Below are 17673 nucleotides of genomic sequence, written 5' to 3'. Positions count from 1 at the left end.
CTTAAAAAAAAAAAAAAAGAAAAAAAGAAAAAAAAGAAACAATTCGGGTGTTGTTGCTGAAGCCACAACAACAGCAGCGCGACTTCTTTCAGATGGGATCCTTTAAAAGGGCCCTTTCTGTAAGGCCAGGGGTGGGTGCCCGCCACCGCGGCTCTTGCTCCCTGTTCACACTGTGCCCTGGTCACCACGTGGGGCAGAGACAGGGAGAAAGGCTGAAAACTTCTAAAAATCTGGAATTGGGACATGAATGCAGCAGTTATGAGCGTTTTCTCAGCATAGTGTCAGGCTCGGGTACCATAGGTGCAGAATGCAGAGGAGCACATTTTGCTCCCTGACCACCCCCGTGCAGGGCTTGGGCTTGAGGGAGAGCTGAAATCCTCCGTAGCTGGGTTCTCTTTAACTGATCTGTCTCTCCCATGCTTGACTTCAATTGTGGAAAAGTGACACCTGCGGTGACATCGATTTACGGGAGCTGGAGCCACTTCAGGGTGTGTAATGCACCCGTACAGGGGTGTGTGCATGGGGAGGGGAGGGGAAACGAGCCGTGTCCCCCTGCCAGGGACCGAGCTGCACGCAGCGGAGGGAAACTGCAGCAGGTTGTGCTGAGGAAGGTGCCCACTGGTTTTTGAGGGGGTGGCAGATGAAAGCTCGAATGCTTTCCTAGGGAAGGTCCATGGTGAGGAGACACAGACCAAGATGAACCTGCTGCCTTTCCCATGGTTTCAAGTCTGCTTTTGCCCTCTCAAGCAAAAAGGGGTTTCCGACCCTCAGTAAGTAACACGCAGAACATAGCACTCAGCTGCCTGCTCTCCCATTTCCAGATGTCTTGTTTTCACCTCCCTGCTCTCAAGCAAATATTGCTTCATCAGCGTAAACGTTCAAACTGACAGAGTCTGAAATGCCACTTACACGTCGCTCGCTTCCCCCTTGATTCCCGGTGGAGCTGGAAGCCGTGACCTGTGGTTCGTGGGTCTGTGGGGTCTGGTGCTCAGGGACCCCTAGAGAGACAAGGGCCCTAAGGTGCAAATCTTGCAGGAAAAGCTTTCAAAACGGGCATTGCTCACTTGCCCTGAGCAAGGAGAAAGCTGAAGTGCTTTAATTAAAACTCCAATGCTCTCCAGCTCCCATCCTACACCGCACAAGGCTGGTGCTGTGCGGAGGCTCCTTCGGTTGTGATCTGCCCAGCTGTGCAGGAATCCCACCCTTGGGCTGCTGATGGACACACGTTATGGCAGGCACACCACCGAATGACAGGTTTGAGTTCTGTAAGGAGGCACAGGAGGCTGCTGCTCCATTTGGTGGCTGCTGGAGGCTGATCCTGAGCACCGAATTGTCCCTTCTTTGGGGAGGTGTTAGCTCAGAGCAAGGAGCTTCAGCTGTAAGAAAACCAAGCTTGGCTTGTCATCAGGATGATGGAAGCTTCTTGCTTCCACACTGCTCCATCGGCTCGGGCTGCTTCAGTGTGATCATCGTTGCCATCCCCTAACAGAGGTAGTCCAGAAGACCCATCCTACGTGATGTCTCAGGCACGTTTTGCAGCACTAAAATCCCGACATTATAAGTGCCTTGGCCAGGAAATGAAAAGGCTGTAGTTAGCAAGCGATCCCCCTGAAACCTGTGCTACAAATACAGGTCAGAAGCGTGTCTCTGAGGCGCACCGAGTCGCGGGGAATATCCAGGAACTGGGTTAATACCGGGTTCTTGCTGTGTGAGGAGCAAGCTGCATCTCAAACAGAAACTAATTCTCCCTAACAAGGCTTCTGGACAGCAGCTCTAACGCGTGGCCTGAGCTAGCTGAACTGCTGCGTGATGGCACACTGAGAGCTGGGACGTGCCATTCTGCCACTGCCCAAACCAGCAGTGATCACCCCAAAACCTGAGCCCCTTCCCTCCAGGCTGCGAGGGAGCCCCGGCGAGCTCGTCCCTTCAGACCTAGCGAGCGGCCTTGGTAGCCCAGCCTTGGGTCTGGAGGCAAGCAAGGGCAACCACGTCCCATCTCGTTTGCAGCCCTGAAGCCCTCTCTGTTAGAGGGGCCATCTCTGGGCGTGCTGCAGGGACGTGCAGTGGCAGCGGTAGGTGACACCCAGAGCTGCGGGTGTCCCTTGGAGAGGTCTGCAGCAGCTCTAAAGGTCTGCATTTACAAGAGGGACTTAGCACAGAAATGTTTTATTCAGCAAAAACCGCAGGAGCAGGCTGGTGTTCTTTTTCTTTTTTTTTTTTTTTTTCCTTTTTAATCAGATTTTTCAGCTGTTCTCATGGGTTTCTGTGTACACTGTCAGCTCTGTGTGCTAATGCATTAACACTTTCTGCTCTGCTGCTGGGACTCACCACCCCTTTATTCACCTTTATGCTTTGTAGGAGATGCTGCCTGTTAGAGGAGCCTTCAAATGTATTTGCTTTGCTCCTCTGCGGCTGTGTCGTGCTGTAACAGAGCCATGGCCTTTGTCAGCACGGGGCGTGCTGCTCCGATCCAGTGGCTAAAAGATGCCTGAGCAAATTAGTGCACCTGGGATAGAAGTGAGTGATTTATGCTGTAAGCTTCCTCAGCGGCTTCCCAATAGCTAGGTAATGTTTGCATTTCTTGTTCAGGGGTCCTTTTGGTCTCTCTGTTCTAGTGCATATAGTAAACGTGGAATTAATTGCTAGGGTTTTCTTTTAGAAGTGGAGTGAAATTCTCTCCCTGTCTCATTTCCCAAAGATTCTTGTTTTTCCGTGTTCTTGAAGCCTTTCTGTTACTCACAGAGCACTTCCCAGAATAAAATGTGTTCAATACCCACTGGCTCTGATCCCTTTGCTCCCCCTTTCCTCACTCCAAGTTACCATCTTTCTCCCTTCCTTTCTTTAAAAAGCTGACCTGCAGATCTACACATGCCTTTTGAACTTCACTTCTCTATCCCTGACCCTCCTAACAGAGTAATGTGGAAGCAAAGTATTTGAAGAAAGATCAAACACCCATTCCCTATTTGGAAGCCAATGAGCTACTTCCTTTTTTATTTTATTTTTTATTCATATTTGAAGTACACACTTCAAAGTGGTTTGGAAAGGAAATGTTCCTGTGCCCTGAAAGGCATCTCCTGTTCTGAATCAGCAGAGTATTGTCCATCTCTTCACAAGCACGATGCAGAGGAGCTGTGGCCTCTGATGTTACCAGTTTTGCACGTAGGTCACGTGCATGTGGGCTGTGGCTGCATCACAGTGCATTAAGCACTCTTTGGGCACAGGGGAATAAATAGCATCACTTTACCAATGGAGTCTCCAGCTTAACAATATATATTACATTTATTGATAGCTGACGCTGGGTTTCAAAGAGTGAATAACATTTAAGTGAGTTTGCATCTAGGGCTTTGGACTAATCTGACATAATAATGAGGTAGCAAATGTTTAATTAGAGTACTGTAGCTGAAGTTTGTTAAGTCAAGATAGTCAAGTCCCAGTGAACAAAAAGCAATTTATGTAGACAGGTCTATCTTATAGCAAACAAAATATGATTTCACTGGTTTGTCTCTAACAAAATTCTGCAATAAAACAAAACCATGTTTACTCAAGTCTACATTCAATTTATTATATTTTTCTGAGAATGACTTATGCTATTAACACAGCAGTGGTATAATAAGAAAAACTGCAATGAATTGGGTTTTGGTTAGGAGAGTGGAATAGTTATTCTAGTATAATTGCAAAATACAAACACTTGAGGTGGAACGCCACATCACAGTCCATCAAAATAATATTTAAATGGCTTTTGCTCTGCGTTAGTCTCCTCTCGACTTTGCAGCTTCATGATGTTTCAAGCTGTGAGGAAAAAGCATACCAAGGAGGTGAGCCCTGCTCTGCTTTCTCCTTGTCTGGACTCTTAAATGACTCTTAAATCAGCAGATCAGCTCCACACTGAAGAGCTGGCCTTGCTTTGGGTTGGGTTGAGAGGCAAGGGAGCTTGGCTGGTGGTTGTCCATGCTGTACTGATACCATGCAGTCAACCTACAAACAATGCTGAGGGTCGCCGACGCTTTCTGTGCCTAGAACATGATTTTGCAGAGATGAGAAATTGCATTTCTTTCATAAGCAAAACTACTTTGGGCCTACACTCAACTTGCGGCGGTGCACGGGAATACGTTTGGTCTGAGTAGAGCAATGGGTTCGTTGGCTCTGTGGATTTGTTCCAAATAAGTGACGTTGGGTTTGCTTTTGTTGTATTTGAAGGTGCCTCATCACCAGACATGGAGTCCAGCTATGGGGGAGGCTTGCTGGACATGGTGAAAGGAGGAGCAGGGAGGCTGTTCAGCAATTTGAAGGATAACCTGAAGGATACCCTGAAAGATACATCTTCAAAGGTCATGCAATCTGTTGCCAGGTATGGTAGAGCTGGAGCTGGCTAGTGCAGGTAGTGTCACTACCTTCTGGTCTGACTTGCCATCTTAACTAGCATAATAAATGAACGCCAACGTTCAGGAGTCTGGAAAAGGCCTCCCTGGTGAAAGTGGGGCACGTAGTTTCTGATTCCTTTGACCCTTGTGGGGTCCTGCCACTCGGCTGCTGCATGACTGTTTTGTCACTGGAAGTTGGCTCATGTTACTTAATGTTCAGTGAGACCCTTCTTGCTGATAAAACTGTTCCCTTTGCTACAACCACTTCCTGAGCTGAAGAAAGAACTGAAGTGACTTTGCTTTGGTCACCTCTGCTCGTGATGGCCTTTGTGCTTGGCACTCCACCTGCCTCTGAGGGATATGGGGCTAGAGTAAATTAAAGAAATCTAGTGGAGGCAGCTCCTCTGAGGCTTTGATCTGTGAAGTGTCTAACAGCTAGAGATTCTCCTGAAAACTGGTACTGAAAATTAATGACAAAAGGGAAAAGGGGAAAAGGGACTTTTTTTTTATTATTATTTTTGGAAGCTTCTGCATCCATTTAATAGTGTATGTGAAAGGAAAGCTGGGTCGCTGTCTACAGTAAACTGTTTGTAGCCTCTGCTTAAGACAGAAAGACAAAGAATTGGTTTTAAGATCATTTCCTTCCTTGTGTGAAAAGCAGATCTATGTGGGAAAACAATGTCCTCCTGATTTCTGTAATGGGCTGTCTTCTGTAACAATGCATAATCCCTATCTCCTACTTTGTCTTCTTTTAGTTACACCAAGGGCGAGCTAGATATTTCATACATTACCTCGAGAATCATAGGTAAGTACTGCTGCTGGGATAAATAGAACTTGTAGTTCCTCGGGGTTCAGAAGTTTATAACCATGTTATGGTGCATGCTCACCTTGCCTTCTTCTTACCCTTCTAGTGATGTCTTTTCCGGCTGAAGGCGTTGAACTGGGGTTCAGGAACCACATTGAAGACGTACGGACATTTTTGGATTCCAGACATCCTGACCACTACACAGTCTTCAACTTGTCACCTAAGTATTATCGCAGTGCCAAGTTTCACAACAGGGTGAGTGTCTTCCAAGAGTTTTTGAGAAACGGGGCAGAAGATCCTGCTTCTGTCTCTCCTTTGTGTGGCAGAACGTACTGAGATGGAAAAGGAATTACAGAATCATTGAATGGCTTGGGTTGGAAGAGACCTTTATTATAGATGTTACTAAGTGGCCATGGTCTCTTCTGGCTTTTAGCTGATGTCTGGGGTATTAAAGAGATGGAAAGTTCAGGGCATAATGCTTCTGTCAGGAGTCTGTGAGAGTGACGCTGCCCCGAGTTGAGCCTGTGCTGCTCTTGACTCCTACATAGTTGCCAGAAGCTGCTGCAAAGAAATAAGGAGTAAGCCCTTTAGTTTCTCATGCAACAGAGGTGAGCTTCAGAAAGAATTAAAGCACAGACTCAAGCATATGATGTGGGTGTGCAAGACTTCAATGTGGTCTGAGCCCCAGTGATCACTACCAAGAATCCTAATAAATGGCAAATTGCTGGCAGTGCCTTGAGTGTGGAATACAGATAGCTGTGGGTTATCATATAGGAGTATCTGAGAGGTGATGAGGAATTAATAGGAATTATAAAGAAGGTCTAACAAAGATCCTAACAGAAGTGCTTTAAAAGAAATTATCAGTAAAAGGACTTAGATAATTTTCACGTTGAAGAATCCTTCAGTGGTGTTGTAATCAAGCAGAAGCACCGAGGAGGCAAAGCACAGGACTAGAAACAGTATAAGGTACATTTTGGCTCTTCCACTAGCGTATAATTTTAAAAAAACACCTCCAGTCTCTGTCCCAGTTTCCTTCTCTAAAACCAGAATGGCATACAGGAGCAGTTCAAGGCTCTGGTTCATTAATGGCTTTTGGAGGATAGCTCTTCAAGACACTGCTGCTGAAATGCAAGGTTAGATCTAATCTTCTAAAAAAAAATCCTGTTCTTTTCCTCTCCCCCAAGGGAGTGATGATTTTCTTATTTCTTATTTTTTGTGAACTTTGACTCAAAAGGCAACAGTAGTTGCCAGACGTAACCCTCTGTCAGGGTAAGAGAATCTCATGCTGTGTATAAGCCTCATTCCATTTTCCCTTGAGCTGTAGCTGAATCTATCCTCAGCAATTGCTCTGACCTCCAGTAACCACTCACTTATACTTGAAGCAAATTTCTCTGTAGCAATCGGTAAGCAGCCATGACTTCAGCTATGAGTAAATGAACAGGAAAGACTAATTAAAAAATATCAAAGGCTCTGAATCTTCAGTCTTACTTGGGTTTGGTGCATCACTGTTGCTGTTGGTGGGAGGAGGAAGACAGATCTACTTTTGATAGCCCAGCATTAACCACCTGTTGATATATTACTTGACCTGACCATAACCCCTTCATCCCCTGTAATTTGTCTCCTACCATACCTTGACAGATGACTTTGTAGGTCACTCTCGAAGCATGAGTAGGTGCTTTGTAGGCTATTGCCTTGACACACACACAAAGAAAATGATACAGCTTTTTATTGAAAGATGGTACTTTCAGGTTATGGGCTAGGAAATACTGACTCCAAGTATTCTTCAGGAAAATTAAATGTGCAGAACAGAATACATGAGATGAGACAATTGTAAATATGAGGTTGAACTTAACCTGTAGTGGGGAAAAAAATATTAATGGGCTATCAAGGAAATGAAATCACATGAAAAGTATTCTCTGCTTTGGGTAAGGATACCAGATGAGCTGAAGTTTTGAGAGGCACTTGTTCTTTGAAGTGAATGGCTTCTTAATTCCTATCTTCTTTAGAGCTGCTCTTTTCAAGATCACAGAGGACAGAGAGTGACAGAGGAGGGAGATGACAGTGTCCTGCCAGCCCATTTTCCTGCCCCTGTGTGGCTGTGTGGGGCTCGAAGCCCCAAGTGTCCCATCCAGTGAGGAGAGGAGGCAATGTGAGCAGTAAAAGCTGCTGCTCAAGTCCAGTCGTGCTCTGCTTTTCTCCCTGCCTCGTCACCCCAGCAGGAGGGGAGAGTTCACATCTGCTCGAGAAAATGTGAGCAGTTTGAAAACATATAACTCAAATATAGCATTAAACAAAACCAAACTTCAAAGTCCCTGTAGGGTCACGTTCTTGGCCGTTACTGCCCTACTGCTAGAGGAAAAACAAGCACTGGCTGCATATTTCCAAAGCTCTAGAAGAATTCCTGTTCCTTTTCTGTAAGGCTGCCTTTTGTGAGGGGTGTTGAGGTTATATCTGAAATAAATGAAATGCTACTTCCCATGTATTTAATTTCCTAATTGCGAACCAGCAGAAAGATGTGTAATTATAGACAAAGTAAATATATAATTATGGACTGTGGGAAATGTGTATTATTTACTTTGTAAGTGATAATGGCTTTTCCAGATGCTTGACAGTGTGTTGTCCTAAGACCTATTCAGAGATTCATCAGTGCAAAGGTCGCTGGTCATATTAATTCTAGCAGCCTCTTGTAATCTGCATTGTGGTTTGGTGCTCTAATTGCAAGTGGATCTTGTACCTCTAGAAGCCTGGTGCAAAAGTACTTGGGGTTGGAAGGAGAAGGCTTGCCTGATAATAGAAAAATAATTGTCAGGCACCTCTATCTCAGTTATGGCATCAGCATTCTGGGTCTATTAAAGAATTGAATGAATGTTTGTGAACTCTCTAGTTCAGAACTTACAATGGTCCTGTGCTTTCAGCAAAGCAAACGCTGTCAGGTCTGTGGAACAGAAAGCTGATGGGGGCCATTCCTGCATGGGAGCTACCACACAGTGAGCCTTTGGTTGTTCTGTCCCCCTTCCTGAAAAGCTGCAGAAGAGGTATAGGCAAGAGAATCAATGATGTGCTGGGCAGGATTCGTGCTTCTGCTATCAGCTGTTGTGCAGGTGTACATATGTAAGAGAGAATCTTAAATGCATCTTTTATGAATCCTGGAGCCTTGCCTTTCTCTGAGAGATGACACGGTCAGGTATGAAAATGGTACGGCCATTTAAGAACACCTGGTCAAACAATCTCCTTCCTGCCCCTGGTTTTCATTAAACAGAACCCAAATCTCAGCTGAGAGAAAAACAATCATTTGTCTAATGACAAATGTTTTTCCTTTAAATTTCTTTTAGCCAGAAATGACGTTTAAGAAAAAGACATTTCAGTTAAAAACAAATAAAACTGAGATGTCTGTAGAAGGCTATTTGATGTGCTGTTTGAGACTGTGAAGACTCTTTTTGAGATGTCGTGACTCAGAACTAGTACGCTGATGAATAGTAACCAGGCATACTTTAGGATTTGTGGGTTTTCAACTCTAAGAAGTCATTCATTTTTTCTGGCTCATATCTTAACTATGCTTACTCAGATAGGATTTTTTTTTTGAACAGAAGTTTCCCTTTCATCAATCTAATATCTGTCAAATGGGGCTTGAGAATCCTATTACACAAAACGACTGAGAATAACAGATGTTCAGTATCCTTTGAAAATCAGAGCCGTGGTTTTTGGGGACAACTTGTACAAAGATTTTTGACAGAAATCAATGTGCAGCTGCGAGACTGGAGTGCTATGGAAGGCCACTCAAGATAATCTGGCTTGGAATGCAATTAAAAAATAAAAACGTATCATCAATGAAAATACATCAAAATCTTGTTATTCAATTGAGGGTTCCTTTTTGTTTGTACATTCATAATTCATGAACGTCGGGGATCAGAATTACACATCAGAGAGGGAGTAGGTTTCAAGCACGTAACTCTAGGTTGCAAAGGAGAAGTATGTTTCTTGGCAGAAAGCGTTTGTAAAAGCACGCCCTGCCTAATGCTCTTATGAAGCCAGCTTTTGTTCACTGTGCAATTCCTGCAGGTATCTGAATGTAGCTGGCCAGTACGACAAGCGCCCAGCCTGCACAACCTCTATGCTGTCTGTAAGAACATGCACAACTGGCTACAGCAGAACCCCAAGAACGTGTGTGTCATCCACTGCATGGTGAGTAGGGCAGAATGTGAGCAGATTTTCAGACCTGTGAGTCTTATGTCACACTGCCTGTTGCACATCTAGAGTCTGTCTACATGGATGGTGACAATTTCTTATAAATAAATAAATAAATAAAAGAAATGTGGTAAAACCAGCCCCCTAGAAAGGGGCTTTATTTGCAGCTCCACAGCTAACCTGGGAGACCTAGCACTGAACATGGAGCAATGCAAGGTCAGAGAAGTTGCAATTGTTCCAGCAGTGATCTATGAGCCGGTGATGGCTTGAACTTCTCTCAAGAACTGACCGTAAGGATCGTCAGCCCTCTGTTGCTTTGTGTTTAATTGTGTGTAGTCATAGGGCTAAACCCAGCTCTAGACTGAGGGTTGCTGATGGAAGTGCAGGAGCAAACATGTCTTTGGGAATTCTGTTTAACTGTAAAACTGAGGTTGTCAGTCTCTTGCGATGGTTGCTGTCAGACCTGGCTGAAGACATCCAGTTGCCTTCTGCCCCTCGTGGTGCACCACAGCCAGCTAGGTTGCTGACCCCCCGTAAGGGTTGTTCAGGACCGGGTATCACGTAGATCTGATGCATGAGGGTGCTGTCATTCTGTATGACTAGCTTGTAATTTACCCCAGCCAACCTTTTATGTTGACAGTAATGCCCAAGAGGAGAGTTCTGTTTTGCTCCTGGAGCCTAAATTAAATCCAGGAGGCTGTCAGTTTTCATCAGTGTAAACCTGGGAGGAACTGGGGAAATGACTGATCCCAGACTGCGTAAACCTTACGTACGAGTCTGGCAGTTCCTGCCTCATGTAGTGCAGCCAGCAGCTCCAGGATACAGGTTTGTCTCAAACAGAGACTAAGATGCACTTGTTGCCTCCGGTCCTGGAAATTTAGCCCAAGAATCAAATTCCTTTACTGTCCTTTGGGCAATGAATGTCAGGGTAATGCTGTAAAAGATGGTGAGTCCTGAATACTTTCTGCTGAGTCTGGAGAAGCCTACTTAGCCCATGTGAAACTGGGAGATCTTTTCAGAGGCAATAGGCAAAGGCTGAACTTAAAAAGGCAAATAGGCTGTTAACCTTGAGCAGATCTTGGGCCTGGGTCAGGAATGGGATGGCAAATCCTACAGCTGGAGACAAAACATGCTTCTGGGCATTGAAGCCAAATCTGAGCCGTCCTCGGCTTTGGATGCTTTTTGGATGTCAGCTTTGATCCAGGCCACTGCAGCTCACTGAAGTCCTAGGCATTAAACAAAAGGCACAGGACTGGAAATTCCTTGTCACCATGCAATTCATTACTAGGCTTTCTGGAGAAATTATTTTAGGTGACTTAGGGAACAGTGGAGAGTGTTCTACCGAAAATAAAGGACGTCTCTGATACTTTTTCATTTCTTCCTCCCACCCTGCTCTAATTAACAGGATGGCCGTGCAGCCTCAGCAGTTCTGGTCAGCGCGATGTTCTGTTTCTGTCACCTCTTCTCTAATCCAGGCCCTGCTGTGCAGCTGCTGAACACAAAGAGACCTGGAATCGTACTGTGGCCATCTCACAGGAGGTAGAGTATAGTGGCTAAATGCCATGCAGGAGCTATTTTCCTCGCACTAAACACTGCACGAGTATCCTTGTGCATTTTGTCAAGGTGTCCCCGGCCCCTAGGCTGAGATATGCATTGTTATCACTTTGTTCCCTGGGAAAAATAAATAAATTAATTAAATATGTGGTAAAGTAGTGATGAGGCACTGGAGCAGATTTTCCAGGGCATCTGTGGGATCTCTGTCCTCAGAGATCCTTGGCTGGGTATCACCCTGAGCAGCATAATCCAGCTCTGGGGTTAGATGCTACATTAAAGTTAGTTCTGCTTTGAACAAACACCTTCAGAGGTCTCTTCCAACCTGAGTTATTGTCTGATTTTATGAAATAATGCATGTGAGCTGAAGGGTATGCATGCCACATACCCCATTTTCTCCACCCAAACCAGCCTGAAGGTGCTGGCAGGAGGCAACAGACTGAAAATCCAGGATTCCTGTTGCAGCATGAGCAGTACTCATGCATTAGTTGTGTAACTTAGTTTTGACAGGTCTTAACTGATGTTTATGGCCACTTCCATTTCACTCACATTGATGTAATAGTAATGGAGGAATAAATGTTCCAAACCCTTTGTGCTCTAGCTCGGGAAAGCTGACAAGTCTGTAGTTAACAGGACCTTGGTGAATTCCCCTCCCTGTGCCAGCCTCATCCTTGCAGGAGGTTACACTGTAAAAATATCTTGTTTATGATTTCCATTAAGCAGAGGCAGAAGTGCCTGTCAGAGCAAAGGGAAGATGCAGTGTTATGTATGTGGTAATAACAATCCTTTGGTACCTGACTAACAAAGTACTTCATCTGGTATGTGCATGTAAAATAGAAGGCGAACTTCTACTGGTAAAGCAGGAAAACCATTGCTCTGCACCTTCTCTCCTAAAAGGTGCAGAGAAGTGACCTTCAGCTTGGAGCTAGAGGGTAATTTCCTTCCCCTTGGGCTGTAGTTCTTGTAATCAAACACAAATGGGAGCGTAAATTCTGTGCCAGCTGCAAACCTGCTGGAGTATACGGAAACTCCCACGCTGCGACTGTGGAAGAGCTGCACTTTTAGTGGATATCAGGGTAGACTTCAAGTACAAAACAAAAATTGTTTGCCTGGGATGGGGATTTCAGTAACGGCTTTCTCTGCCTGCAGATACATCGGATACATTTGCGACCTAATAGCAGACAAGCCCATCATTCCTCACTGCAAACCACTTACTATCAAGTCAGTCACCCTCAGTCCAGTCCCCTGTTTCAACAAGCAAAGGAACGGGTGCCGGCCCTTCTGCGACATCCTCAGCGGAGAAACCAGAATCCTCACCACGTCCCAGGAGTATGAAAGAATGAAGTGAGTTGCTCTGATCTCCTACCACCCTTAGGAGTTTAGCGCAAGGAGGCTTTGGTTTTGCTGTAAGGTACCCGAAGTCTGTGCTGCAGTCGCTGTCAGACTGCCTGATAATCGTGGAGTGCAGGTAATTAGTTGAAGGTTGGTGCCTCGTGTTGAAATTAACTTCCAACTGACTGGCAGTTTACATGCAGTGGGATATCTGCACTGAGATGGTTCAGGGCTATGCTGGCTTCCCCAGTGAAGTGTTTGTTTCACCTAAACCTAATGTTAAGGAGAGTGCTGAGCGTGGCTTCTGTTTGCTCAGCCTGAGAGAGATGATAGCTTTATGTTGATGTGCTTTTTGGGTGGTAATGATGTTATGGAAGGGAGCTTAACTGTGGATTTCCTTCTCATCCCCTCAAAGAGAATACCGTGTGCAAGAAGGGAAAGTCCTAATTCCACTGGGAGCCACTGTCCATGGAGATGTTGTTGTTTCTGTCTACCACATGAGGTCAACCATTGGGGGACGCCTTCAAGCAAAAGTAGGAGTTTAACTTCTCTTGCATGGTAGAAGCAAAGTAGCTAAGAGGGGGCTAAGGATGGGGACTAAGAACGCATGTGGCACTCATGATGTAGAAAGTTTTCTGAGCATAGACAGAAAACACAAATTTGATTGTTTCCAAGTGAAAATGAAGAACAGCATTTGGAGAAGTCTGTGATGCCTCCGGTGTCTCTTTGTGGAGTCAGTGTGTACTGATGGTGTGTAGGATCCTTCCAGCTGATGCAGAAGACAGAAACAGCTCTATCAGTAACCAGCTAAGGGCAAAACACCACCAGAAATTCTAACTACTCAGCTTAAATGAGTATAACGTAATGAGCTGTCACTCCTGTATGGTAAAGGCTGTTCTAGAACAAGCAACACAGACACCTTATTGATCTTTAGGGCAAAAAGGCAATTTGTGCTGGTTGGGCAGCCGCGGGGAGGGGAAAGACTGCATAAGCCAGAGGCTGGCCGGGCAGCCACCCTCCCCATAGACAAAAGACCTCTTCACACTGGCAGATCAAAGAAATGGGAGGCAATGGAAACTAGGGGGAGAGAACAGAGGGGAACCAGAGTGAGCGCACCCGCAGCTCCTCCCCACAGCATAGTAGCAGTGCTGAAAGTGAAAATATTTATTGGTCTGTGCAGTTCTAGGATTTCAGATTGCCTTTAAAATGCTGTTCTCTGGCTCTTGTAATTGCAGAAGAGGAATTTGGAGATGCAGTCTGTTCGGACTAGCAAACTTTTATTGGGTTTGCAATAACCGAATCAGTGGTTGTGATAGACAACTCACTCCATTAACCTTTGTGGCAATGAGGGTTAATTGGTTTAATCAGTGAAATAATCTGAATTGTTGTGACTTAAAGCGTGAAAAGTGATGGGAGGAAGTGGGGGGGAAACAAATGTTTTCCCACCTGCTTGGAATACCACCTCATTTGCTCCCTGCAGGTGGGTGCTGCAGATGGATCAGGCAGAACAGCTTCAGCCTGCAGCTACCAGCTGGATGTGGTGGCTGCGTTCTCCAGTGGTCACTGTATCTCCTGATACTTTTATCTGAGATCGTAATAATTTTCCTGAAGATATGTTTGAAACCTTACTATTCAAGTTGCAGAGTGACTCATGAATGTTTCTCTTCTTAATTCATTACTGGTGCTGCTTGCGGTATAGATGACGCTTTACTGAAGCTGCTACTGCAGGTGAAATGGTCTCATATGTTCCTGGGGTACAAACCTGTTTCTGCAATGTATTTAATAGAAATATGTCAGCTTCATTTAAGTGCTAAAATGTCAAGTAGACCCCAGAAATGAAGACAGTCCTGAATGCTGTGAAGGCTCTCCACTGTCTGGAAGCAGAAGGAAAATTTGAAGCAGATGGAAATATTGGGGTTTGAGAAAGGAAAGCTCCGCTTTCTGTAAAACAGGCAGAATGAGTTAGGTTTTGTAGCAGTTATAATTAGTCTGTGTAGTAACAGGTAGTAAGGTAGCCTTAAAAGTCTGTATGTGCAGTGAACAAATATTTTAGTTCTGTCAGTTTAAGCTCTTGTTCAGTCTGGTGCTCTGTTTTCCAGATGACCAACACACAAATATTCCAAATTCAATTTCACACTGGATTCATAGCGCTGGGAACAACCACATTAAAATTCACCAAGTGAGTATTTTAAGCTGAGCATTAATCAAACCTGAAGCATAAAAGCCTTACGAAGGCTGAAGGAGAATGTTCACAGCTGAAACATGAAAGTCTGTGTGTGTGCATCTACTGAAAGACTGTATAGATTTGCAGAAACATCCTTTTCTTTTTAATTGACCAGTTCTTGTCCCCATTTAGACCTGAACTGGATGCCTGTGACTCTCCAGACAAATATCCCCAGCTCTTTCATGTCATACTGGAGATAGAAATACAATCTACTGATAGACAAACAGAATTAACTCCTCCTTGGGAGAACTTCACAACAAAAGACATCAATCCAACCATTCTTTTCTCCTCCCATCAGGAGCATCAGGACACTCTTGCTTTGGCAGGTATGAGCTGCACAGCTTTACTCACTTGATTCGCATGGTTACCAAGATGCTGAAATTTGTTTTGGTTTATTTTAATTTTATTGTTTTATTTATTTATGGTGGTGTTCTGTGCTACAGGTAAATGTCCTACAGATTCACCCCCAGACAACATCAGAAACGTTGGACAGAGTGCGTTCTTCTCATCTCTCAGCTGGCAAGGTAGGCAGACTTAGTCTTTAAAGTAAAATCTGCTTAGAATGAGATAAACAACTTTTTTTCCCCCTCCCTGAAGCACAGAGGGAGGCTGAAGGATCTGACTGTAACATGCCTTTCACATTAGATCAGTGTATTGCTGGTCACACCCGTATGTTGCAATTGAGTGCAAATTAATTTCCTACAATGTCCCCTTCAAACATTGTCTGCTCGTGCTGTGTGTGACAGCCTATTGACATAGTTCTAACATCAACCTTTGCCCTAGGCATCCTTGATGCTAAAACAAAACTGCTTTTTGCTCATGTTGTACTTAATATATGCGGTGCTATGAGAACGCAGCGCTGAGAGGGTGCCTGTCAGAGAGGCCATTCAATAGCGCTCAATGCCTCAAAACCCTCACGGTGGTGCCAAACGCAGCGTTCCTCCCGTGGCCCCAGGGATATGTTCGGTAGGAACCTGGCCTAGGAGACAAAGCTAGGAAGGTGGTTTTTGTCACTGCTTCTTTTTAATGAGCCTTGTTTTGCCTGCATTTTGAAGCATGGCTGGAGATCACCATGGACGCTTGGTCCTGACCCAGAAACTTGCTCAGTTCTCCTCTGTGCCTGCTCTTCAGACTTCAGGAGAGCCAATTAACCTCCCTCTGTGTTTCCTGATCAATAAAACTGACTGCTTACAATGCAGGCCAGCAAAGACTTTAATTTAATCTTTACCATGGCAGCGTTTTGTTAGGCTTCGTTCTCGGTAGCTTTTTGTTCTACGTGTAAGCTGATTTTTATGGGAGCTTTGTGATGAAAAAACTAACAGCTACCTAATTTTATTTTTAATCGTCATTTAGATCAGAAATCTGACAAAAGTAGCTCTCACCCCACCTCAGAGGATCGAGCAGCGTTGGTGCATGAGGAAAGCGAACAGTCAGATGACGAACTCTTGTCCCTTTCCAGTCAGCACAGTAATGCCAGTGGTGACAAGCCTCACGGGACACCAAAACACAGCAAAAAGCAGCAAGAGCCTCCGGCACCACCCCCGCCTGAAGACGTTGACTTGCTGGGGCTGGATGGTAGCCCCATGAGCAAGAGTTTTCCCTCGCAGCCTGCCACTGCCCCCTCTAACTCAGACTTGCTGAATGATTTGTTTGGGGTTGGCGGGTCAGGTTCCCAGAGTCAAAGTGGACAGCCCGCTGCTGAGGAGGTCTTTCACGTGGGGGGACCTGGATCAGTGCAGTCAACTCCTCGGCGTTCTGCAGCTTCGGCATCTCCATCCCCGTCCCCGAGGGCAGGAGAAGGTAATGCTGGCTGTGCCCTGCGTGTGACATGGGGCACGTGCTTGAGAATGCCACCTGGGTGATCTGCTCCAGGCTGTTTGTTCCTCCTTGGGTACACTCATTTCATGAAACTAAGAGCCAGGAGGGATCCCAAGAGGCCTCCCAGCTCCTCTACTCTGATTCAGTGCATCGTCACAGCCATGAACACTAAGCAGGTCGCCTGGCTGGTTTCTTAAAGTCCCTGGTGGAGCTCAGCTATATGTTTGGCTGGCTTCTTGCATTACAGCCACTGGAGGTCATCAGTTTTGCTCTTACTGTGTCCAGTAACACATGAGGAGAATATACATTCACTAAAAACAAGCAAAAAAACTAGCCTCTTGGGTTTTGGTTAGACCTGCAGTGCTTTGGAGTTATTTATTTATTTTAACTTCAGTGGGTCTGGAGCAATGAGGCTTGTCTTGGACTATGAAATGTGGCTACACACTTCTGCTGTTTCTGGTCATTCTGCAGACAAGATAGGCAATATAAGAATATTTTAAAAATTATTTTATTATTTTTGTTGCTCCAAAGATTGAAATCAGACTGGTGGAGGGAATGGTTGAATAGATGCTAGGAAGAGGGATGTTATGGAGGGTTAAGTGAGCAGAGGAGGGCAAGTGAAAACCATGTGTAATCAAATAGTGTAAGGAGTCCAGTCCAAGTTGCTCAGATTCACTGAGGGTCTCTGAAATAGGTGGTCATTTCTGCCAAAGACAAAATGAGAGCAACTGGCCCGCTCCAACAGCAGGTTTCTGCACCGTGCTTAACTGCACAGCCTCCCTGGGTTTGGTTTGCCTAATCCTTTATGTTACAGCTTGAGAGCTGACACGTTGTCAACGCGTGCATAATTCAAAGAGCACAGTATGCTTACTTTACTTTTTCTCAGCAACTAATAACTTAAAAGTATTTGCAATGCCTGCCAACTTTCTTGTACGGAAACAGTCATTTTTTTTCATTTTGTTAAGGAGGCACTGGCGTGAGCGATGCTGTGGCTGACGTCTTTGGCACCTTCCAGAGGTAGTGCAGTAGTCCTTGTACATGGTTAGTGATTTTGTTTTCTCACATTTGTTTTACAGCAACTGCCTTTGATCCATTTGGAAGTAGCCCTAAGCAAGCTGGTCCAGACCTCCTGGGTTCCTTTCTTGGTTCAGCAAATGTCCCCGGTGATCCTTTCCTTCAGGCAACGAGAAGTCCTTCACCAACTGTGCACAGCGATCCCTTTCACATGGGTAAGAGCGTGAGGATCTTCTGGTGTGTTTAAGTAAACGTGAAATGCTGCTTTTAAATTGTGATGGAGCCATTAAGTACAAACCAATGCTTACCATGAAATGACTGTAAACCACACAAACCCCACGAAACAGGAAAGGGCCTTTTGTCTCCAGACTTACAGCATATTC

At 45.1% G+C, this 17673-nt stretch overlaps 1 protein-coding gene across 1 annotated transcript in view; it reads left to right on the top strand.

Annotated features, from left to right (window-relative positions):
* The window catches only part of DNAJC6 (DnaJ heat shock protein family (Hsp40) member C6), a 43653-nt gene that overhangs the window by 16361 nt on the left and 9619 nt on the right, over nt 1-17673 (top strand). The window contains exons 2-13 of the mRNA XM_084290937.1: nt 4198-4348; nt 5117-5166; nt 5273-5421; nt 9226-9348; nt 10757-10890; nt 12052-12246; nt 12650-12767; nt 14334-14413; nt 14591-14784; nt 14902-14982; nt 15812-16258; nt 17353-17505. Of these exons, the coding sequence (XP_084147063.1) occupies nt 4198-4348; nt 5117-5166; nt 5273-5421; nt 9226-9348; nt 10757-10890; nt 12052-12246; nt 12650-12767; nt 14334-14413; nt 14591-14784; nt 14902-14982; nt 15812-16258; nt 17353-17505 (1875 nt within the window). The remainder of the gene's footprint in view (nt 1-4197; nt 4349-5116; nt 5167-5272; nt 5422-9225; nt 9349-10756; nt 10891-12051; nt 12247-12649; nt 12768-14333; nt 14414-14590; nt 14785-14901; nt 14983-15811; nt 16259-17352; nt 17506-17673) is intronic.

This window comes from Netta rufina (assembly GCF_964035555.1).
Source record: "Netta rufina genome assembly, chromosome: 8".
In the NCBI taxonomy this organism is placed as follows: domain Eukaryota; kingdom Metazoa; phylum Chordata; class Aves; order Anseriformes; family Anatidae; genus Netta; species Netta rufina.
The sequence above is the reverse complement of the archived record's forward strand: the minus strand, read 5'-3'. Positions and strand labels throughout refer to the sequence as shown.